At 34.4% G+C, this 24,792-nt stretch overlaps 2 protein-coding genes across 6 annotated transcripts; both read left to right on the top strand.

Annotated features, from left to right (window-relative positions):
- Window positions 1-3,059: 3,059 nt before the first annotated feature.
- On the top strand, window positions 3,060-11,491 carry LOC132625186 (WPP domain-interacting tail-anchored protein 1-like). 5 transcript variants are annotated; one of them, XM_060340009.1, is made up of 6 exons: window positions 3,060-3,215; window positions 6,308-6,897; window positions 7,643-8,730; window positions 10,109-10,300; window positions 10,592-10,705; window positions 11,010-11,491. In XM_060340009.1, exons 2-6 carry the CDS (start codon window positions 6,330-6,332, stop codon window positions 11,040-11,042), a joined length of 1,995 nt encoding a protein of 664 aa, XP_060195992.1. In that variant the 5' UTR covers window positions 3,060-3,215; window positions 6,308-6,329; the 3' UTR covers window positions 11,043-11,491. The 5 variants fall into 5 exon arrangements, with proteins under 5 accessions (XP_060195992.1, XP_060195988.1, XP_060195991.1 ...); XM_060340005.1 differs by having other exon boundaries at window positions 10,592-11,491; XM_060340008.1 differs by lacking the exon at window positions 3,060-3,215 and adding an exon at window positions 3,257-3,293 and having other exon boundaries at window positions 10,592-11,491.
- A 2,567-nt stretch (window positions 11,492-14,058) lies between these two features.
- LOC132622765 (E3 ubiquitin-protein ligase CIP8-like) lies at window positions 14,059-15,470 on the top strand. Its single transcript, XM_060337428.1, has one exon. It carries the CDS (start codon window positions 14,200-14,202, stop codon window positions 15,226-15,228), a length of 1,029 nt encoding a protein of 342 aa, XP_060193411.1. The 5' UTR covers window positions 14,059-14,199; the 3' UTR covers window positions 15,229-15,470.
- Window positions 15,471-24,792: the final 9,322 nt, after the last annotated feature.

Genomic DNA, 24,792 nt, shown 5'->3' with positions numbered 1-24,792 from the left:
TAGAAAAGGAAAAAGAACTAAAGAAATGGGAAAAGAAAAGAGAAAGTACAAATAGATCCAAAAGAAATAGCCAAAAATGAGTATGGAATCAGATCATATTTTAAAAGAATAATGTGATTTGGGAAAACATAAATGAATAAAAAAGGATAAGAAAAGAAAAAAAGCGAGAAAAAAGAAATGGAGAAAGAAAGAAAAGAAGTAGATAAATAAAAAGAGAAGGAGAATAAAGCTGCAATTATCCACAAAAACTGCAATGCGTAGAAAAGTAAATGGATAGGCAAGGATAATTAGTTTGATTTTGTAGGTAATTATGTACTTTTCCGTTTATTCAGCTAATCCAAAGGGGCTTTAAGTATTACACTTCATTGCTCTAAGGGGTCGTTTGGTACGCAAGATGAGATAAATAAGAATATATGATAAGTTGGTATTTTTTCAACTTAATTCTTCTTTAATCTTAGACTTTTGACTTGTTTGATTGAGAAAATAGTGAATTTAATATCGTGTACTTCCATTTTATAGATTTATATGATTTAGAAGTGATCAAGAAAGAAACCAAATAAAAATAAAAGAAGTCAAATTGAAGAAAATGAGAAAAGTAGCTAAAAATACAAAAACGGCCAGATCTGCAAATCTGAAATTTTGGGGTTGTTTTGGTCATATTTGGATGTGAAAAATTGGGAGCTATAAGAGCATGACTTAGGGAGACATTATTCTCGTCTTTGGCCATTTTCAAACTTGGAGAGTTAGGGTTTCATCATCAACACTTTAGAAAAGAAGATTGGAACACTTTAATGAGCAAATTTTTAACACTTTCTTCAATTTCATGTTATGTATTAAATATGTAGTAATCCATTCCACTACTTGAATCTTGTTTATGAAATATTCATTGTCCAAGTTTTGGATTAAAAATCTTGTTATGCTTATGTATTGAAGGATTTTTATTTCTAATTAAGTAGGTCTTTGTTTCTTCAATTAATCTTGTTCTTTATTGTTTCTTACGGGATTAGCTAACCCTAGGACTCACCTATTTACTTCGATTTGAGCTCGGAAGAGGAAAATTGAGGTTGGAAAGATTAATTAACAAGGATTTGAGGCTTTAAACCTTATCTAATAACATGAGCTAGGAATAGGATAGTTAACTTGATATTAAATTGATTGTGCCTAATATCACACTCTAAGGCTTGGAAAAGCTTAGAGTGAAATTCATTGATTTGATTGAAAGACTTTCAATAGAGTTTTAGAAAATTATTATCTTTTAACATAGACGCGCTCTTAGTTATAAATTCTTAAAATACATTGAATCGTCACTTGAGAGTCCCTTGTATTCATGCTTGTGACCATTGATCATTTTACCCGCTTTCTAATTAGTTTTATCTTTGTTAGTTCTTAAACTAAAATTCAAATATTGAAGTGCGTTTGGCTTAATTCTTTACTTTCTTAATCATCTTTATATTATTCTCTGTGTGATTCGACCCCGCCTCATAGTTGGGTAAATTATATTGCATGTGACCGTATAAACTTTCTTTTTAATGAGTAGATTTGGACGTTAGTCCCATGAGATTAATTTATCCCACCTTTTATACAGGATAATAGTATCATCATTTTAGTTTCGGACTAATTAATTCTCTTTACAAAATACAGGATAAAATAATTCTCCATCTTATCCTGAGATTATTATCCTTATTCCAGGAATCAAATGACTCCACATAATCATTCTCCTCCTTTTTTTTTTTTTTTTATCGGATTTCCCTTCAAAGACGCTGCCGGTCTTTAATTTTTGTCCCTAATTGCCGGTCTTTAATTTTTTGGCCTTCGTTTAAAAAAGCGATCGAAAATACACCTAAATTTTGGATTCGAACCCCCCGCTTAGTAAAAAAATAATAATTTCGCAAGGCAAAGCTTCTCAGAAATTTTGCCTAGGCAAAAGTTTGCTTGCAACCATCCCTGAATAAGAACAATTGTGAACCATCCCTGAATAAGAACAATTGTGCAAATTGTCCATTCTCCTCAACAAAATACAAAAGGGCTCAATAGCAGACGAGGCACTTAATGGGCCAACATATCAATCCACATAGCATTTTCCTTCATTTTTTTTTTTTTTTTTCGGATTAGCCTTCATTTGGGGTGGTCTTTAAGTTTTGTCCTTCAAATTGGTGGTCTTTAAGTTTTGCCCTTCACCTAATACTCCGAGGTTGCGGGTTGGACCCCAACTCAGTAAGGAAAAAAAATAAAATTCGCAAGGCAGAATTTTTGCAAAATTTTGGCCATGCAAATTCTGCCTTAAGGCAGAGTTTTGCCGCCCATTCAAATTCTGCCTTAAGGTCCAAATTCTGCCTTAAGACAGAGTTTTGAAGGCAAAAATTTGCCTTGCGAATCCAAACTCTATCTTGCAATTTTAAAAAAAAAAATTGACTGAACGAGGGTTCGAATCCAAAACCAAAGAATTTTTAGTAAAGGACAAAAGTTAAAGACCACCAATTTGAGGGGCATAAATTAAAGACCACCCCAGCGAAGGAAAATCCTGCAAATTGCCCATTTTCCTTTCATGTTTTTGTGCGGATTGGCCTTCAAAGGCATTGGTCTTTATAATTTTGTCCCTCAAATTGATGGTCTTTAATTTTTGTCGTTTGCCTAATAACATGATATTTAGGGTTCGAACTCCGACTCAATAAAAAAAAATCGCAATGTAGAGTTTCGTAGCAAAATTAGACCTATTTGAGCAAAAGTTAAGTCTTAAGACAGAGTTTTGCAGAATTCCAACTGAGCTAATATTTTTTTTTATGCCTTAATGCAAACCTTTATCTTAAGGTAGAATTTTGTCTTATGCCTTAAGGCAAAACTCTACTTAAGACAATATTTGAAACTCTACTTGAAGGTAGGCAAAACTTTGCCTTACAAAACTAAATTCTATCTTGCGATTTTTTTAATTTTTGATTGAACGTTGAATTTGAACCCGAAAGAGACACAAAATTTAAGAGCACCCCCGAATAACGCCAATCGTGCAAATTGCCCTTTTCCTTTTCTACCAGCCCCGTTTAAACCTTTCAACTAAAGCTGACAAAAGAACACGTGGCCACGAGAAAGTAACCACGTGACCATCACGTGTATACTAGATGAAGATTAGACTGCAGTATACATAACTGCTAAAAATAAAAACTCACATGAACTAAAAAGAGTAAATCAATTTTCACACTAACCCGCGAATTTTCAAGAAGGTACGCTTCTATAAACTTTGCTTAATAATATCATTTCGTATTTATTCCTTAGTTGATGCACGTATACTTCTTGAATAAGTAGGCAAATTTGTTTTTGTTTTCTTGATCCTATAAAGTAATTTTTTTTCTTGATCCTGTAGAGTATTTTTTTTTTCCTTTATTGTTAAAATTTATCATTTTTCGTTGGGTTTGATTTAATTTATGAATTATTGAGATGGGTGTTGAAAAGTTCTATCTTTGAAGTCTTTTTGAGTTAAATTTTGTAATTTGGATCAGGGGTTTGTCAGATGATGTGAAAAATGAATTGAGTGGAAATATTTATTTTTTCTGGAATAATTTAAGGTTTCCTTTTAGTTTATTTTAATTAATTATTGTAGTTGGGTGTGTTAATAGAATAATAGTGCTGTATTGGATGAGAAATCTCCATTTTCCACTGTTTAGTTGGGTTTAAAAGTAATATAGTGTGTTGGTGTTAATTTTGAGTATCAAATGTTGATAAAGAAAGTAATATGGAGTATGATTTGAGATATTTGTTAAGGAAAATGACTTCTTGTCATTTCTCTTTTGGTGGAAAATATCTTCAAACACATTTTCAACAATTCAAGGTGATACAAAGAATGATTTTTTTTTTCGTCAAGGAAGACATTTATTGGGAAAAATCTTTTTCCATGCCAAACAAAAGAAAAAGGAAGAGGAAGAACATAAAACTTGTATTTTGATTTGGTTGAAACTGTAATGAACTACAAACAACAACAACAAATCTAGGGTAAAAATAACGGAAAAGGGTCAAAATTACCCCTGAACTTTGAAAAATAGTTCATTTATACTCTTCGTTATACTTTAGGGCCAATTATACCCTTACAGTTATACTATGGGGTCAATTATACCCTTATGACTAACGGCTGCCACGTGGCATCATCCCAACCCTTCAAAATTATTTTACCCTCAAATAATTTTTTACCCACTAAAATAACTCAACAATTTTTTTTCCAGCAAAAATAATACGAAATTATTTTTATTTTTTTTCCTGGAAAAAATATCCGTATTATTTTTGCTCGAAAAAAAAAATCGGGTCGGGTTGAGTTATTTTAGTGGGTAAAAAATTATTTGAGGGTAAAATAATTTTGAAGGGTTGGGATGATGCCACGTGGCAGCCGTTAGTCATAAGGGTATAATTGACCCCATAGTATAACTGTAAGGGTATAATTGGCCCTAAAGTATAACGAAGGGTATACATGAACTATTTTTCAAAGTTCAGGGGTAATTTTGACCCTTTTCCGTAAAAATAATGAACTGTTAAAATGAAAGAGATAAATTAGGAACGGTTTGGAGGCGGCAAAGTGGAAGGATTATTACAAGCACATTATATTTATAATTTTGCTGATTTTTTTAGAGTTATGAAAATGTTAAAGCCAGTATTTCATTCTAGGTCTCTGCTGAATGCATTTCAAGTATCTTTGAAGATTTTGACGCTCTGTCTTCACTATCTGTAGCTTGGTTATATGATAAAGTACGCCTACTAAAATGCGTGACTAGAACGTTTCAAGGTTCCTCCAAAATTGAGGGAATAGCTTTCATTTTAGAACCTACGTAGAAAAGCTCTTAGAGGTCTTTTATCCAAAACATGTATATTCTCTCTTTTCGATCAATCATAAGCGAAAATGTGTTCTTTTAGCATTCTTATTTCAGAGTCTCTGACATTGCCTTTAGCTATATTTATTACCATACTGGGATACCTTAAAGCTTACTGTTTATTTGTTTTCTGCCATGGAAGCTCCATCTCACACTCTTATCTCTGTGCTAAATCGATTTATTCTTATGGCTCTCCTATGCGTATGTTTTTCTCCTCATACAATTGTTGATTGATGGTTCAAGGTGTTCGCTGTACGAGTAAATTTTTCTGAAGGTTTCTTACATATGTTGTCGTACCATATCTTCTTGTCCCTTTCCCTTAGATAGTTATTAAAGTCACGCACTGGTGTTAACTGTTAATGTATACTAGCTGGCAGCTGCATAGCTGAGACTCGTTATACAGCTTTTACACATCGGGAATTGTCTTTGTACTTCCATACCCAATCAACATCTTAATTAGGTGCACTTATGGGAGCTGATTTCAAAAGCAGTACACCCCCATGGAATTGTCAGTATATGTGAACGATCACTTCTAAGCTTTAACTGCAGTGGGAGTATGTGTACTCTCACATCCTTTAACCTTCTGGCTTCTTTTGGTTCTTCTGGTGTTTAAGAGGACATGTTTACCAGAGAGATCTATTAATCGGGTATTCGTTAGTGTTATTAAGTGCCATGACTTGTCCCTTAAAGCCATGAACCAATGCGAACGAGGTGTTATCGCTCTATGCACTTCTGAGGAGTTGAGACTAGAGATCCCGACGGGAAGTGGTCGACTCTTTGAATCTTACTTTAACACATGAGAAAATAGAAGAGATAAAAAAAGAGAGGAAACATGACAGTGTTCTATTTGAATAGTAGGGGTCATCACCGTGTACTCTTCAACGTTCTCTTTGTCATTGTGTTCTTCTTCTTCTCTCGAGTTTGTAATGCCTATCCATCTATTTTTTTGGTTGTAAGTAACGCCTATCCATCTACTACTTATGCTTTTGTACTTCTTTGGTTTCTGTTCTTTCTTCATCATTTTCTTCAAATAAATGACTCCATTTCTTCTAGTATGCAAGTTCTTTTGCTCTTTTAAATCTGGGCTTCTCTTTTGCATATCTCCCCTAGGTGTAGTACAATTCCAAATATGAAATTGAGTGCTGCAAATTAATTTATTTTATGGTTGGTTAATTGAAAATGAAAATTTAATTAATGATTGGAGTTATCTTTCGATGGGTTTGTTGAATTATATCTCAACGATGTTTCTGAGGAATTGGATTATTATTGCCATTACTGTATATTGAATGCTGATATCAGTAATTTCAATTGTGATTTGACTATTGTATGTACTAAAACCATCTTTTTTTGGTACTTTTTATACTCAATAAACTGTGCGATTCTCTTATTGCTTTTTACCTCTATGTTTCACCTTCTCCCATTTTTGCTTCTAAAAATATTGGTATTGGTTCATCTTTCAGGTTCAAAAATCGGGTTTGACTAATGGATGCTGACACAGAGAATAATGCGTCTGCTTCCATTGAAGGAGTTAACGCCAATGAAGTGGAGGCAGAATCAAATACTATCGACTCTCTAGAAGTTTTGTCATCCAGTGGTAATGTCACGCAAGAAATACAAAGTGTCGGGGAGATTTTAACAAGGCTTGAACTAGACTTAGCATGTTTCTCTGAGAAACTAGTTAATTTAGATCAACTTGTGATGCATGTGGAAACAAGAGAAAGTGACTTTGAGGCTTTTGCCTCCGAGAAGGAGCACACTTCAAATGACATTGTTGAGAAGGCAATTGAGTTTGACCTCTTATCTGGGGTCCTAGATTCGGAGGTGAGGGAGCTAGGCGGTTTATTATCCACTGTTGCAGTGGAGATTGAGAATGTGCGGAAGGTCATATCTTCACATGGGCATGTGGATGATGAGGCTTTCATTTTAATAGAAGAGAAGTTACATGACAGTGAAAAATCCCTCAAGCAGTCGCAGGACAACCTTTTAGAATTAAAGATGCAATGTACCAACTTCCATGGGATTATCCTAACCTCCCAGGGGGATCAAAATTGTGAGTTTATTTTCTTCATCATCATCATTATCATTATTATTATTATTATTATTATTATTATTATTATTATTATTATTATTATTATTATTGTTATTATTATTATTATTACTTCCTCCGGATCAAAAAGAGTGTCCACTTAGTCTTTTTTTCTTGGGTCAAAAAGAATCTCCACTTAGCCTTTTTTTTCCTTGGGTCAAAAAGAGGGTCCACTTATCAAATCAAGAAAGAATTAACCTTATTTTTCTAGATTTGCCCCTATGAAGTGCTATGTGATCAAATCCCAATACTTATTAGATTAGGGGCAGTTTTATCAAATCACCTATTTTTCTCTAGGAGTTAGTATTTTCTTAAGGGGTGTGCAAATGGCTAAGTGGACACTCTTTTTGATCCGGAGGGAGTATTATTATTATTATTCTCGATAAGTGGATGCCTGTTAATTTCGTGTTGAGCAGTATTTAGTGTTTTATTCTCTTTGCAATTTTACTTATCCCAGCAACCTTCTCCCAAGCTGACCACCCCTTAGGATATAATTAATATATAGAAATAGGAAGAGAGGAGAAAAGAAGAATATCTGCAAATATTTAATGATTTTATTTCTTTTTGCCCTGCATGTCTGGACCAGGAAATATTGATTGCTGCTCTCTGCACAAGGCATTTTGTTGCTATTACGTGCTTGGCTTAATAACAAGTAATTTGTGGGACATCATCAATCATACTTTTTCTAATCATACTTGATGCTTGACAGGGCAAGATGGAGAGGCAGCGGACTACTTCAACAGTGATGCTCTTTTAACTCCAAAGACAAAGATAAAAATGCAGACTGTTGAACAGCAGAGACACATTCTGCGGATGCTGGAGAAGTCTTTGGCCCGAGAGTTAGATCTTGAGAAGAAGCTTACTGAATCTAGACAGGTTGAAGAGGAATTAGAAGTCAGGTTGCAGCAAGAAGCTTTCTGCATGGAGGAAGAAATTGAAGATGCTTGGCAAAGGTTGTTTGAGGGAGAGAATGCTGCCGAAGTCCTCTTAGGAATTTCAAAAGCACTACTTGATCGACTCCAGATGGCACATTTTAATCTGAACGGTACTGTTCAGAGAGAAAGCTGCTTACAATCTAAACTTCAAGAAATGGAGGAACATTTAAAAGCAAAAGAGAACTTACTAGGGAAGTCTGAAAGCAGTTCTAAAGAGCTCGGGGACAAGGTTAAAACTCTTGAAAAACGGTTGGAGGACTCTAAGTTGCAGCTGTCCAATTATACAAAGAAAAGTCAGGAGCTAGAATCCGAGATCCATGAAATGGAAGATACAATCCATACGTTGAAGGAAAAGAATTCTGAAGCAGAGAGAAGAATTGATACAGCAGAAAATGAGTGTAAAATATTGAAAGAAGAAAATGTGGAACTTGACAAAGAGCTGAACCTCCTGAAAAGCAGTAGTAGTGAGAGAATAAATCTGCTTGAAAAGCAGCTGAGGGACTCTGAGCTTCGACTTCAGCATGCGGTTGCATCTGCTGAAGCTAGTCAAGAGAAGCAAATCATGTTGAATTCTACAATCAAAGACATGGAAGATTTGATTGAGGATCTAAAACTAAAGGTTTCAAAAGCAGAAAGTTTGATGGAGGGTGCTGAAGAAAAGTGCATTATCTTGTCAGAATCTAACTCAGATCTCAATGAAGAATTAACTTTTGTAAGGGGTAGGTTGGTGTGTTTGGAGGCATCGTTACGCCAAGCTGAGGAAACAAAGAAGGCAACTGCCCGAGATATTAACTTCCGGAGTAAATTGATAACAGATCTAATTTTGCAATTGGCTCTTGAAAGAGAGAGACTTGAAAAGCAGGTTTGTCATTTCCTACTGTAATTATCTTGATAACATTTGTGACTTTCCTTTTCCTCTACTCTATCGAGTTTTTTTTTTCTAATTGACATGGTCAATGGGCCTAAAAGCGAATTGAGGACTGTGCCTAATTGAATACTAGTTACTAATCTGAAACAGCCTAGAGTTATGTCTAACAATGAGATGGCATTTGGATAATCAACATTTTGTGTCAGAAAATTACTAATTTTTTGGACGTTGGTGTAAACTTACAGCTTCATAAATTTAATGGCTTCTAAAATGCAGTTGTTGTGTGTGCAAGTTCGTTTATGTGGCTGATGCCTTTTGTCTTTTTCCTTTTTACTAGCTTCAGCAACATCATCTGTTCATTCGGTCTAGTTTTGACATTTTCTCGCTCTGGATTTGGTTAAGTTTTCAGAGTTCGTGACCATATACCTCACGCTGTAATCATTAGAAGTATTTCTTACTGATAAACATTTATGGACAGACACGAATAGACACATCCACACTCCATGCACACACATATTATTGTTTGACAAAGAATAGTTTTAAACGTCGTGTATTCTCTAGTTTTCAATGGTCCCTACAGGCAGTGGCGGAGCCACATAAAGCCGAGGGTGTTCATCCGAACCCCCTCGGCGGAAAAAAACACTGTTTTTACAAGGTTAAAATTATTTTTTATGTATATATAGTAGATGTTGAACCCCCCTTAGGCTTCTTCGTATGTTTATTTTTTTATATTTTGAACCCCCTCGGCGGAAATCCTAGCTCCGCCACTGCCTACAGGTTCACAGATTCAAGCGCCATTCTTCCTATAATATTAACACTTGTACCACTTCCAATGGCTCCTTTCACCGAGCAAAAAACAGTTAAGGTCAAGGGAAAGAAATGAAAATGGGCTAAAGTAGAGCCAGATTGTGCACACCTGAAAAATTAATGGTATTTATTGATAATTATGACTGCAACCTTCCATTGCAACATTTGCTCTTAATTATGACTGCAACCTATCATTGCAACATTTGCTCTTACTCCTGGAAGAAATTAGCTGAAAAGGAAGAGTTGAAAGAGCTATACAAGACGTTATTAGCATTATTAATAAGATTTGCTTGATATAAAAATTAGTTAGTCAGTCTTTTGAAAGTATTTATTAGTGGAATCTGAGACGTGCTTAGCTGGGACAAGTTATTCAGTTTTGGACTTTGGCCTTTTGTGGTTGAAGTTGGTTATTTATTTTCCTTGCCAGTGCATGACTTCTTAATGGAAGATAATTCATTTGGATTAAATGTTTGAATAAGAGCATTGTGTGAAGACAATATTATTTTGGGGCATGATTGCATAATTTTCTCATCTAAATTAGTGTTTTTGCTGCAAAATTGTTCAGATAGCTTTGCTGATAATGGAAAATAAGGCCCAGAAGAAGCTTTTTCAGCAAAATGATGAAGTTCCTTCGCTGTCTCCGCAAAGTGATGGAAAAGATACCAGGGAATCCGTGCTTGCCAAGGCTGAGTTTTCTGCTGTAACTTCTCCAAATGAATGCAAGGAAGAAAAATCTAAGTTCACATCAATAACTAAGGTGGTACACGCTTTATTCGGTCTTATGCTTATTTTTATACATGAATCATATGCTCTTCTGTTTGTTTCAGTAGTTTGATAATTTGATTTACTATTTAGATGCCAGTCAACTATTATTTTCTGATGTTGTACATCCCATTATCAACCCAATAACCTTAGCTGTGCCTATAAGTGAAAAACATTTGATTACTTTGCGCTCACCCCAAAGCTAAGGTTATTTGGTTGACAAGTTAACAAAGAAAAGGCGCCTAGTTCTGTTGTGACCCTGTTGTTTCTGTTTGTTTATTTTCAGGAGGAGAATGGTTCTGGAGACTTTTTGATGAGCGAGTCAAAAGAGGAAACTACTGATTCTTCAACCAGACTTGATGCCTCTCGGAACATAGATGCAAGACAGCTTGATCTCAAGGTTGTCCTTATTTCAGTTTTCTTGTTTTTGATAGCCGTACTGGCATCCGTTTTACTGCAGTATCATTGGAGCCAGCGTTTTGGTGAGTGAGTCGAAAGAGGAAATTACTGATTTTTGTTACTCAATCAAGAGACCTGGCATTAGGCACTTTTCAGAAATCTTTAGGCGCATCCAGTTCATATGATGAATGTAATTTTGAAGCCCGGAAGAGAAGAGGCTGGAACTTGCTCCTCAAAACTTATGAGTTTTTCCCCTCTCCTGACTAAATAGCAGTTTCTTACACGTGCATTGTTTTGCCACTCAGATTTTGTCCGCTTTACAAATTAGCTTTTGGTAGAATTTGGAAGTACAAACAGTGGCTCAGTCATCCAATAGAGAACTACACAAGAAGGGAAAAACCGCTCTATGGAAGCGGGCTCCGTGGCCTTCACCATCCATGCATGGAACTTGTGAGGTGTCTCATGTTTTACTTTTCAAATCATCTGTTTGTAGGCAGAATCTGCTAATGCCTTCTTGGTACTGTTTTGATACTAAGAGATGAAGGCGAGTAAGTTCTACTTTTAAGAGTTTTAACAGTAGTCCAGGAAACATACACTTCTTGTACCCATTTAATGGCTTCTTGTTCATTTCTTTCTCGTTTCTTACCAGGTGGTTTAAGATCATTTCTGTATGTAGTTAATCAAACTTATAGTATAGTTCAAGGGGCCAACTGCTTAAGACTGGTTAATAGGGACTAATTGTTGGCTCATTTAATGTAGTTTTAAAGCTAATTCCTTATTCCGTTAAGTTGTTTAACTTGTTTCCGCATTCCTTCATCAGCATAGCTATTCGATACAAGTATAGAGGTGTCCCAGTGTCCAATTTGCCAAATAAGAGATAGTAGTATACATTAGCTTTGCTTATTTGCCGGGACTCATTGGCAATTGAATATTTGAAGACACGACGACAAAGCTTAATAATTTTCATTTTAACATGAAAATTGAGTTGGTGTTAAATTAAATTATTATCTCATGATTATTAATATCCTAATCACATAGTACTACTAATGTATAGTACAACAAGGAACACAATTCTAAATGGAAATGAAACTGCTTCACTCATGTATAGTAAAACCAAACGTTAGATTCTTTTTACTTCACGGCGCGAATCCAACGTTAAATTCTTTTTAAGTTTTATGTTTTATTCAGTGGCAGAGCTAGAATTTTCACCTAGGGGTTCAAAAATAGGAGGAAGTAAATACATGAAGAAGCTAGGAGGGTTCACTATCTACTTTATATACATTTTTTTTTTTTAACATTGTATATATATTGTAATTTTTCGCCCAGGTTCGAACCCCTCATGTCTACCTAGCTCCGCCCTTGGATTCATTACAATCGACATGCGATAATTTGCCTACTCAATCTTCATATAATTTGCTTGAGCATGTTAACGAGTGAGTAATTAATATCCGAATACTTCATTCATTCTAAGTAGGCGTTTGGCCATGAAAACAAAAAAAAAAAAAAAAAAAAAAAATCACTTTATTTGAAATTTTGAAGTTGGAGTTGGAGATGGAGTTGTGTTTGGTTATAACTTTTGCAAAAAATATTTAGTTGTTTGAATGTATTGAAAGTGAAAAAAAAGAAGTGAAAATAAGATTTTAGGTGTTTTTCAAATGAAGTTGTATTTGAAATTTTCATGACAAAACGTTTATTTTCAAACAAAAGTGAAACAATTTTTCAAAAAAAAGTGAAAAATTCTCATGGCCAAACAGGTCCTAGAAGACATTTTTCCCGCTTAATTTATTTCAAGAGTATTATGTGCCAACCATCTCTATTTTTGTCGGGTATAACGTGTGTATGCACATGATATGTTTTCACTTATTTTTTTTATCAAGTGATTAATGAAGGGGATAAATACTACCACCAAAAAAGAAAAGAAAAATGGTTTAAGGGGTGACAGGATTCCTGCATAAATTTACATGTGTAAGTGGCAATTTCACTATAGTTTAGGCGTGTTTCTACGTCTTATCTCTTTTAAATATGTCAAAAGATTTGTTTGACTATACTCCCTACATCCATATTTACTTGTTCATGTTTAACTTATCACACCCTTAAAAAGCAATAAATAAATGACAATTTCAATATATCACCCCTAATTATTATAAGTCATCTCACTCATTGGGAAATGAATTGCAAATAATTAGTACTTAATAATAAGGATTGCATAGATATAAAATGGTAAATTGTCTTTTTAAACTGAGCAAGTAACAACGGACATCTAATTTTATTATAGTGGGCAAATAAAAGTGGCTGGAGGAGTAAAATATTTATTCCATTTGTTTCATAATAAGTGGTATTTTTAGTTTGGGTACAACCCTTAAGAAAATTACCCACTTCTAGAAAGTAAGAAATGTTTTTACTACTAACTACTAATTGACCCTTAATCAAAAGAAGTAGTTCTTTGATGGTTTCTTGGTTATTTAAAACTTTATTTATTTAAATAAAGGGTAAAATTGAAACAAAATAATCAATGTCTTCTTGCTTTTGTGAAACACCACTTATTTTAAAATAAAATATTAAAATAAATACACCACTTATAGTGAAATGGAGCGAGTATCATTAATAGGAATAAAAATTTTATGTTACATTTATTTCAAATTAAAGAGGGATCATTCATGCTCGAACTTACGTCACACAAAATGGAGGGAAGAGTAAAATTTCACCGAAAAAGAGAGGATGCTCGTTTGGATTAGCTGAAAAAAGTGGCTTTTAAGCATAAGTGCTGAAAGTTATTTTATAAATAAGTAATTATGTATTTTGATAAAAGTACTTAAAGGGTTTTAGAAGTAAGGGTAGTATTGAAATTAACAGAAAATATAAGGGATAAAAGGGTAAAGTTATTGGTCAAACCAAAATGACTTTTAAGCCAAAAAAAAGAGTTGGGGTTGAACAACTTCTAGATTTTGGCTTATTTTAAGCACTTTTTAACTTAATTTAAGCTGTTTTTTATTTTTACTAAACACTCAAATACGTTAAAAATGACTTATAAACTCATTTGACTAACTTATAAGTCAATCCAAACGGACTCTATACTCCCTAAGTCCAAAATTAAATGTTTTAGTTTGATTTTTTTCAATTTAAGAAATAAAGAGAGACTTAGTTAAAGATATGTAAAGTAGCAAAAATATTTTAAACCTTGTGATTATAAAATGTATGATGTTTAAATTATCACCAAATTAAAAATGGAGAGACACCCTCTATTTGGGACAAATAAAAAAAGAAACTATTAAATTGGGACCGATGGAGTAATTTGTTTTTTTTTTTTTTTCTTTTTCACCGACAAAAATAGAAATATAGGGAGTAGAAAACAAAACAGAAATTGCTCATCTACCACCCGAACACCGGGTGTCTAGAAAGCCAACAAAAATTGTGAAACCACCAAAATTAGATCAATTTTCAAGTTCCTCTAAAGATTGAAAAATATTGAATCTTCACATTTGTTTCTTCAATTCAATGGCAGAAGTTTCTACAATCCACCGTTTCCATATCCCAACAATCACTTATGATGATGATAATGATGATGAAGAGTACCCACATTCATTTGCTTTCGATTTTGATTCCCTTACTGATAATTTCAATTTTAGCCCCAATTCTGCACCCGGATCCCTAGATTCAGATTCGGGTTTGCTTGCAGACCCGAATTCCTTTATCGTTGATGAAGACCAAATGAATTTCGTTACAGATATGTTCGTTACAGAGGATCATAATTCTAGGGTTTTCACTGAGGATTTTGGATCTGATTTTGATGGGCTTGATTCGGGTGATGGGCTTCGGGTTGTGGGTGTCGGGTCGGATTCTGGGGATATTGATGATCAAAATGATGACTTGGGTGCTAATGGTTTTTGGAATTGTCTAAGGATTGATGATGATGATGATGAACAGAGGGATTTGAATGACGATTTCGAGTGGGAAGAAGTTAATGAAAGGGGTGAAGATAGAGATTATTTGAGTTCTGTAATTGATGGTATTGAAGAAATATCAGTTTCTTCAGATAACTCGAATTCGGATTCAATTGATGAGCCGGTGAGGAATTTAGAATGGGAAGTTTTGTTGGCGGTTAATAGTATCGAAAGGAGCCTCGAATTCGATGGAAATGAAGAGGAGATTGATCATGATGCACTGTTTGGTCATTTTCTTGAAAATGAAGGGACTTTAAAGGGTAGTCCACCAACAGCTAAAAATGTTATTGAAAATCTTCCTTTAGTGGAATTAAAGGACAAAGAAAACAACACGGCGTGTGCCGTTTGTAAAGATGAGATTTTGGTTGTGGAGAAAGTGACTGAGCTTCCTTGTTCTCATTATTATCATTTGGACTGTATTTTACCGTGGTTAAATATACGCAATACGTGCCCTGTTTGTCGCTATGAGTTACCTACGGATGATACTGATTATGAAAGGAGGAAAATTGGAAGGCGTAATGGTGCTAGAGCTGAAGTTGGTAATGATTTTCAGGTTAGATACAATTTTGAAATTGTCCCTTGAGGCTTTTTCGTGTTCCTATACAGAGTTCATAGGATGTGCATATTCCCTTAGTGGTGAGTATGTTGATTCTTTTTATAGACTGTTCTTTTTTTTTTTTTTTAATGTATGTATGTAAGTTTTCCAGTTTGTATGACAGTATGAGATTTATACTTGCTGTAATTTTACCGTTAGTCAGTGCTACAAAGTAAAAGGAATATTGAGTCATTAATACTACTATAGAGATTGATTAAAGTTTGAAACAATTTTGGTGCATTTTGACTTTTGATTTTTGATGACATGGGAACCCGTAGCCGCTATCCATCGGGTGTGCACAGGGTAAACCCAGCTCCTGTGCAATAGCTCGCAAACCACACAGGAGAGGTAACCCGCACTAGGCAAGCTCAGTGCGACGAGCTCGACCCAGAAGGCAAATCCTCTGCTGTCGTAGGCAGGGGGTTTGAATTTGAGACCTCCATTATGAAAGCACCATGCTCAACCAACGAAGCCACCCTTGCGGGTTTGACTTTTGATTTTATCTTCCTAGAAGGCAAATCCCCTGTTGTCGTAGGCAGGGGGTTTCGAACCTGATACCTTCAAGAGTATTGACTCAAATATTTCACAGTGTATTGAGAAAGATACATCTTCCTTCTAATACAATATGAACAAGTTATTGACTTTTGATTTTATGTTCCAAATAACTTGTTCATATTGTATTAGAAGGAAGATTTATCTTTCTCAATACACTTTGAAATATTTGAGTCAATACTCTTGAGAAACATACGGCAGAATGGGTTCCGTGTTCCTTAGCAAGGAATCGTGAATCATCAACCTGTCAAGTGAAGTAGTGGATTCTCTGTTATAATCTCAGGCTCCAGTTTGTGCATTATTATGTGAGCCTGTTCTAGCTTCAACTCAACGTGTGTTGTGCTTGCGACTGAATAATGTTTTTATTGATGCAATTTTCTGAGATAAATGGCAGCCACGGGTGGGAGCTAAAGGGAGGCAAAGGGTTCAACTGAACCACGTTGCCGAAGTAGTTATGTATAAATAGGGAAAAAATGATTTGTTTGATTATATATACACTGTTGAATCCCCTTGACACAAGAGTAGATTCTAGTGTATTATGGAGTCCAAAAATTGCTTTAGGTCATAGATTGAAATTTTAGGTGTGACACTTTAGTTTTTTTGAATCCCCTTATATGAAGCGACTGACAGCAGCAGCATGTGAATTGCTGATAGTTCGGTGAATAAAACCGTACTATAGAACACACACACAACAAAAGAGAAGATAATATTGAAGCGATGCTGGATATGATAAAATTTAGAGGAACTCTAGTACTTATTGTTTCTACTAGGATAAAGTAATCCTGCTGCCGGATCATATTTTAGTCTTTGTTTTAGCCTGATCCATCCTGGCCTTTCAGGTATTGATTAAAGATGGCCAAATAATGAGTTGGAATATCTCGGTTCATTTTAGTATATGATTTGTTGAATAACCCATTCTCTCAACCAACGTGCATAACTCTTAACACCCTCACATTGAGGGCTGGACATCTAAAGTTTGGACAACATAATAAGAGAGCCTAATATTGACTAACCATGCTCTCAGGATCTGTTACGTCATTAACTATCAGTTAAGTCCAAGGTCCATCTTCTTAACAGCAACAAAAGAAGACGTGAAGCCTGTAGGAAATACTAGCAGGGAATATTAAACGTTGTGTGCCATTATATTCAGCACTTTCATTGTGCTTACAGTAAAATGTTTCAAGTACTGTTTCTTTAGATGCCAAAACAGTGAGATTCATCTGAACCATGCCATGTTCATTGGCTCTGATCCGCTACATCCAACTACTAATGATACTAAGTTAAGAAATAAAGCCTGCTTTTGGTCTTTTACTGTCACTTTGTCAGCAGCACACCTCAAATCAGTTTTGCTTTGTCTACCTTTAAGTTCTTTCTGAATAGGGCATCTTTAGACAATAAGTTTCAAAAGTCTCAAAAGCCATTCATTTTATTCTTAAACTCCGTGTCAAGTCAAACACTCTCACATAAATTGGGACGGAGGGAGTTTTTTTTTTTCCAGGGAAGCAAGATTCAAGGTTATGGAAAAAAGGGTTTGACAGAATAACCCACCAAAATAGAAAGAAAAAAAAAGGTATAGCAATTGTTAGTGGATCATGCAAATTCTAGACCCAAAAAAGCTAAAAATCAGATCTTGGAACCAAAAATACAATAATAACACACAGACAGATATATCATGTATAATTACCAAGAGGGTGTTCCAATTTGAATTAGCTTTTAGCCATGGTGATGAATTAGCTACAATTAGAAAGATCAAAGTAAAATTAGGGATTTGCAGCAAAAGGGGAAATCTTTAAAATTAAAAAGTAGAAGAGGAATATGAAAGGATCTGACCGAGGTTTTTTTTTTTTTTTTTTTGGTTGGTAGAATTGTCAATTGAGAGGATTGTGGGAACACAACTTTTCATTTTTTTTTTCTGCGTGGATTGTCCTCCTTTTGGGTGGTCTTTAGTTTTTGTCATTCGCTTAAAAAGGTGGCCGAAAATATCTCGAAGTTCTGAGTTCGAATCTCCGCTTAGTAAAAAAAAATAAAAAATCACAAGGCAAGGCTTTTGCCAAAAGTCTGCCTTATGCGGTAGATTTTGCCTTAAGACATAAGGCAAAGTCTGTCTGATAAGGCAAAATTTGCCGTCTCCGGCAAAAGTTTGCCTTACAAGGCAAAGTTTGTCGTCTCGGGCATATGTTCTATGTAACTTCGCCCAAATAGGCATAGGTTCATAGAAACCTATGCCTTGCGAAATTATTATTATTTTTGACTCTGTTAGGTTTCGAACCCAGAATCTTGAGGTATTTTCGGCCACCTTTTTAAGCGAAGACAAAATTAAAGACCAACGAATTGAGGAACAAAAATTAAAGACCAAGGACAATCGTGCAAATTGCCCAAACTTTTTATTAAGGAAAAGGACACTGTGTGTTCACTCAGTCAAACTAATCCCACATTTAACCACTGTTTGAGTTTAATCCCACCAGGAGTTGGGTTGGCCCAAATTAATGCCAAAAAATGGATGGCCGACCCAAAATAATGCCAAGGTTAGCCAGCCCAACAACCCATGCGCTTAAAAAAAAAAGGACTTAGTTGCCACAAAAACGTCGCTACTAAAGGGCTGCTACAGCATATATACATATGTTGGAATTATATATACACTTTATATACAAGAATGATACAGTTTATATACATATGCCGGAATTAATCATAAATTTATTATACATAAATTACACGTTAATTATACATTTATTATACACATATTATACAATAATGATATGATACTTTTTTTTACATATACAATAGTGATACATATTATATACCACAATGATACGGTTTCTGTAATACATTTTTTATACTTATGATACACTTTCTATACAAGATTGATACAGTTTATATACACATGCTGGAAATATATATACACTTTTTATACAAAAATGATACATATTATATACAAAAATGATACAATTTTCTACTCTATACAAGGCAGTTGCACTGTGCTGATACACATTATATACACAAATGATACATATTATATACAAAAATGATACATACCTTTGTGATTCATATTTTATACAGTTTCTATACATTACAGATAGGTACTGATACATATTTTATACACAAATGACATATATTATATATAAAAATCGCCTCAAACATTTTTGTGTTTGAGTTTTTATTTGAAAATTGTCTTATTTAAGTTTTGGCTAATGAATGAGATTTGTTTAATTGCTACGTTTTGGGTTTGGAAAAAATTGGACTAGAGGATGAGATTATTTATGGTCGAGCGACCATACATGTCCTTTTCCCTTTTATTAATTGGGTCCTGAAAAGAAAAGGCCCAATTTTAGCAAACATTGACTATTCAAAAAGAAAGAACAAAAGCCCAATTTTATGACTTTTCTGTAAGGGAGAATGACCTATCTATACATAGGAACAGGGTATATTTACAAAATATGACGATACTTTCAGTTTATAAAACATATCAATATATGTGTAACAACTTTTTGCACGGATTTCCTTCATACAGACTGGTTTTTAATTTTTGCCCCATATATGTGTGGTTTTTAAATTTTGTCTTGCTGCTTATTCAATGAAAATATTCAAATATAATTCACTAAATTCTGTAACATTTTTGTCTTCGGAAACTGAAATTGTCTTGCTTAGCAGTAGGATTAAATTATGCGGCGTAAGTTGTGTAGTATTTTTCAGATTATGTTAAATAGTGAAAGTTTTGCCTTTTCCAGCATAACTTGTGTGGATGTGATGATACATATGTCACGACCCAACTAGGGGCCGCGACGGGTACCCGATACTTGTACCGAGCACCCCTTATCTCGCATCATACTTTTATTACTAAGTGGGCCGTATGAACTATACCGTTATTTCTTTACTTGCTATTACCATTAATAGCACTATTGTAAACATATACTAATAAACTTTACTAATTTAATATACATCGGCAGGGACAGCCAAGATTATGAAACATCTGACTGTACATGTCTGTCTACGAGCCTCTAACAAAATACATATGGTAACAAGGAGGGCCGGGTACTGCCGTGCTCGAATATGTACACAAAAAAAGGTACCAAGAAACTGAGGCTCCAGAACAACTGTAGCGCTGCTAGTGTACCGCCGATAGGGCTCCTAGGAACCAAACCTGTCCGCCTGCTCACCTGCTTGGCATGAAACGCAGCGTCCACAAGAAGGGACGTCAGTACGAGTAATGTACCGAGTATGTAAGGCATGAATAATAACATACAGGAGATATAGAACATGGATAACGACATCAAAGAAATACCGAGCATATCATGAGGTATAAAAATAACATGTGCATATAAGTGCCCTTGGGCGAATACCATGCATGTTTGACGCTGCGGAACATGCAACCCGATCCATATGTGCATATACTATAACATATTGTTGCGGAACGTGCAGCCCGGTCCATATACATATATTATTTTACTTTCTTAGGAAGACATTTCTTTCCATATATATAGAAAATAGAACATGTCATATTGCCGAGGCGTCGGCCTCGATCCATTTAACCATATATCCCGCGTCCGGGACGATATCATGTACCATACTCCAACTGATCAGGTGGTTGTGCGTCTATAGCGCCTTCCCTTTTCCAATCTTCCCCATATACATATACATATACTTATAACATATAAACAACATGCATGAGAGCCTAAAGAAAATCGTGTCCGTATCAGAGTGACATAAGGTCGGTAGCCTCCGATTATCTTATGGGATAACCATGGTCACTTTGTCTCGCCTTGGAGGAACTAGTACTATAAAGCGAGACCATAAACGTAGAGTAGTATTAAGAAAAGACATATAATAAGATCACAAACCTCATAAGGCGTCACCTTGTATTCTTGAAGTCTTTAGAAAGTAGAGTCATGTTCAAAGAAATAAGATTGAGGATTAGGAACTAACTCTATTTTCTCATATTCATATTGAGTCCATAACTCGTGATCTTTGACCATGAAACCATATTCGTCATATTCATCATAGAAATATTCTCATTAGGATAATCACAACACCTATGAAGGTTTTAATGTAATCCGATTTCATTTGACAAGTTATAGACGTTAGATGCAATTGTCTCAATAAGATATGGAAAGCTTAATTCAATTCTATTGAATGAAAAAAGGTTAATTTCAAACTCGAATTTCTAGGAATAGGATCGTCTCCGAGGCTCGTATTCAAACCCATTATGTCTAAGACATGCCAAATAAGGAAGAGTGAAGACTTACATACCTTTTCCGCTTCATACACGTCTCCAAAATCAAGTTTCAAGTTCGCCAAAATCTACAATTTGGTCACAATTACCAAATGTTAATTGTAAGGCTTTAAGATTTCAATCTTAACCAATACTTGTCTACAAAAATTTGGGCAGCATCTCCCCTATACATACAACATCCCCGAGATTTAACTCGGCTCAAATATCAACAACCATACCAACAACAATACCAATAATCATCACAAAACACAATATAGCATAACTAGTCTCCTTTCCAACATAGTGTAATAGTTTTCATTCCAACTTCACATTTTCAAATCAATACCAACCTTCTCATATTCATTTACTAATCAAGATCATTACAATACAATTTGGAAATATTTCATATCATTTCTACGAAATATTCACAAAATATACAAAGTATACAAATTTTTCACCAAAACCATAATCCATCCAAAACTTCTAATCTTCAACATACATATTCATAACATATTTCCATCTTCCAATTTCATCAACCATAATCATGATTTACATCTTAACAACTTCATTTCCATAATATCACAAAATTCCCCATAACAACTTACCAACCAATCTTTCATGCCAATATGGACTTGCATCCCTCCAAATTCACCAACTAACATAATAATTCTCATTTAGAACTTCACTTCCATAATTACATAGAAACTACATTGAAATCACATAAGTTCCTATAATCATTTTCAACCATTTTTCATGCCATCATAAACCATTTTCTTCCATTTCCATCACAAAGTTTCAACAACACAACTAGAATACTACATAAAATTCAACTCATATTGCCTATGCATCAATACATATACACGGCCATATACCCATATACACACCCACTTTGCAAACTTCCATATTTCTATAAATTCTACTCATTTCTACATATTACAACATAAACAAACCTTCATAACATAAGAAAGAGGAATTAATTCTTACCTTTTTCTCCAAACTTCTTCACTTGACCAAGTTGTCAAATTGATGAAACAAGTGCCCTTTCTTCCAAAATAACTACACCAAGTTGTAGAGGACCCTTGAATTAGTAGGAATACCATAAGAAAATAATTTTTGGAGGAAGATTTCATGGGGTCAAATTTTTTGGAGCTTGGCCGAATGGCCTTTTTTTGTGGTGTTCTTGTTCTTGTTTTTCTCCCTTCTCAACTTCTCTTGAAAGTTCTATGGATTATTTGGTAATTAAATGCCTCTTTAAATTAATTCATCACATGGATGAATATACTTGGGCTTGGGTCCTTTTTGAGTTGTGTTTAACTTTACATATGTGATTCATATAACTTGTCACATGCTCCAAAAAAAATCTTGACGTGTGGGCCCCACCTCCGCTTACAAATAATCCGACGTTCAAAAATACGGGATATAACAACATATGCCGAAGCTAAACACTAACTATGCCAAGCGAAATCTAAACTTATGCCTTCTTTCAGATTATGTTGAATGTTGAAAGTTTTGCCTTGTTTGGCATAACTTGTACGATGTTATGATATATATGCCGAAGCTAAATGTTGATTATGCCGCCGAAATTTAGTTTATGTCGCCCCAAAAGTGTTGAGGGACAAAAATTAAGGACCACCACGAAATAGGGGCATTTGTGCCAATAACCCTTTCTGTAATTGTCCGTCTTGATCTAATAATCCTTTTAGCATTTTTTGGGAAAGTCACAGTCAAATATCATTCGGCTATCTAGTTTAGAAAATATCTACATCGTGTATGGGTCGTGTATAGTTTACACCAAATATACATACAATATACATACCTATACATATTTATACATTAATAGACACATCTATACATACATATACACTTGAAGTGTATAGGTATTCAGCCATATCTTGTATTATTTTTGGTCTATCTGTTTGTGTTTGCGTCATTTTGGTCTTTTTCTTGCTCGAAATCTTCAAAAATATCGATAGGTGACTATCGGGTCTTCCAAAAAGCTACGCATTTTTTAAGAATACGTAAATGTTGCGGTAACATTTTTGAAGGGTCTAGCAACATACTTGGGTTTATCTTTTATTAAAATAAAAATTTTGTCATTCTGATTCTAATCCTGTTTTGCTCCTCATAACTAGAGAGGATAATGAACTACATTTCAAAAACGAGAAAACGATTAAAATGGTCCTTAATATATGGGGTTGGACTATTTTAGTCCTTTATATATATATATATATATATATATATATATATATATATATATATATATATATATATATATCATGTAATCGACATTGTTATATCCCGTGTCTTTGCGCATTCGGGAAAAAAATCGAAATAACTTTGACTTGTAAGAAATAAGATAATAATTGATTTTATTTAACACATGAGTTGTTTATGAAAGAATATTAATGTGGAAGTGTCAAGGAAGGCTAAGGGCAAAAATTGGAATTTCGAAAATTAGTTTCGGGAATTACAAAATGTGATCCATAAGTCATTGGGCTCAAAACAAATAATAAAAATTGAGGCCCAAAGAGAGAAGGGTGGCCGGCCAAGCCTAAGGTCCCAACCCATGATTTTAATATTTCCCATGTGCCAAATTATTATAAAGGGATCATTTATCCAAAGAAGCTTCATGAAGCAAAGAAGAGAAAAACAAACACAAAGAAGAGCAAAAATTATAAGGCCATTCGGCCCTTGCTCTCCACTTTCACCCCTCAAAAATCTTGATCCAAAAATTATTGTCTTGTGATATTTTCACTAATTCAAGGACCCTTTACAACTTGGTGTAGCTAATTTGGAAGATAGGGAGCTTGTTTCTTCAAATTAACAAGTGGGTTTAGTGAAGAAGCTTGGAAGAAAAAGGTAAGATCTTGCTCCTTTTACTTTGGAATATATATATATATATATATATATATATATATATATATATATATATGTGTGTGTGTGTGTGTGTGTGTGTGTGTGTGTGTGTGTGTGTGTGTGTGTGTGTGTTGTAGCATGTAGAAATAAGTAGAAATTATGAAAATATGAAAGATTGCAAAGTGGGTGTATATGGGTGTATGAGGCCGTGTGTATATGTGGTTATATAGGCAACATGAGTTGAAATTTTTGTAGTATTCTAGTTGTGGTTATTGTGGACTCGAAAAAAAAAATGAAAGTTGAATGAATTTGGTTGGGGTTGGAAATGTTGGGTTGGCCGTGTGGTATGGAAGTGAGAAGGGAAATGGAAATGAATTAATTTTGTTTAATGTATTAATTGTGTTGTTGTGATCTTTATAATGTAAATGAAGGTTAAATGGGTTAAGTTGGCATTGAAATTGATTGTAGAAGGTTATGTCATTTTAGTATGATTTTATGACAATATAAAGAAAATGAAGTGTTAAGGTGTAAATCATGATTATTGTTAATAAAATGAGGTGACAAAAATGTGTTAGGAATGTTTATGTTGAAAGTTTGAAGTTTTGAAGGAATTACGGTTTTATGAAAATTTTGGTATATTTTGTAAATATTGTGTTAAATGAGAGGAAATACTCCCGAATGGAATTGGAGTGATCTTGATTGTTAATGTATATGGAAATGTTGATATTGATTTGACAATGCAAGTTAGATTGGATATTGTTGCATTGTTGGAAAAGAAGACTATTTAAGTTAGAATGCGTTTCTAGTCGATTATTGATGTTGTTGGTATTGTTGTTGGTTTGATTGTTGATGTTTGGAGCCGAGTTAAATCTCGGGGATGTGGTATTTACAGGGGAGATGCTGCCCAAATTTCTGTAGAAAAGTGTAATTTAAGATTC

Source organism: Lycium barbarum, chromosome 12 (genome assembly GCF_019175385.1).
Source record: "Lycium barbarum isolate Lr01 chromosome 12, ASM1917538v2, whole genome shotgun sequence".
In the NCBI taxonomy this organism is placed as follows: Eukaryota; Viridiplantae; Streptophyta; class Magnoliopsida; order Solanales; family Solanaceae; genus Lycium; species Lycium barbarum.
Note: the sequence above shows the minus strand (reverse complement) of the source record. Positions and strands in the feature narration are given on the sequence as shown.

What these genes read in the sequence shown, in the direction of transcription:
- LOC132625186 (XM_060340005.1), top strand. Translation starts at nt 6,330, where the DNA reads ATGGATGCTGACACAGAGAATAATGCGTCTGCTTCCATTGAAGGAGTT. An exon ending in GAGAGAGACTTGAAAAGCAG is followed by an intron (nt 8,731 to 10,108) that starts GTTTGTCATTTC and finishes AAAATTGTTCAG; the next exon opens with ATAGCTTTGCTGATAATGGA. An exon ending in AGTTCACATCAATAACTAAG is followed by an intron (nt 10,301 to 10,591) that starts GTGGTACACGCT and finishes GTTTATTTTCAG; the next exon opens with GAGGAGAATGGTTCTGGAGA.
- LOC132622765 (XM_060337428.1), top strand. Translation starts at nt 14,200, where the DNA reads ATGGCAGAAGTTTCTACAATCCACCGTTTCCATATCCCAACAATCACT.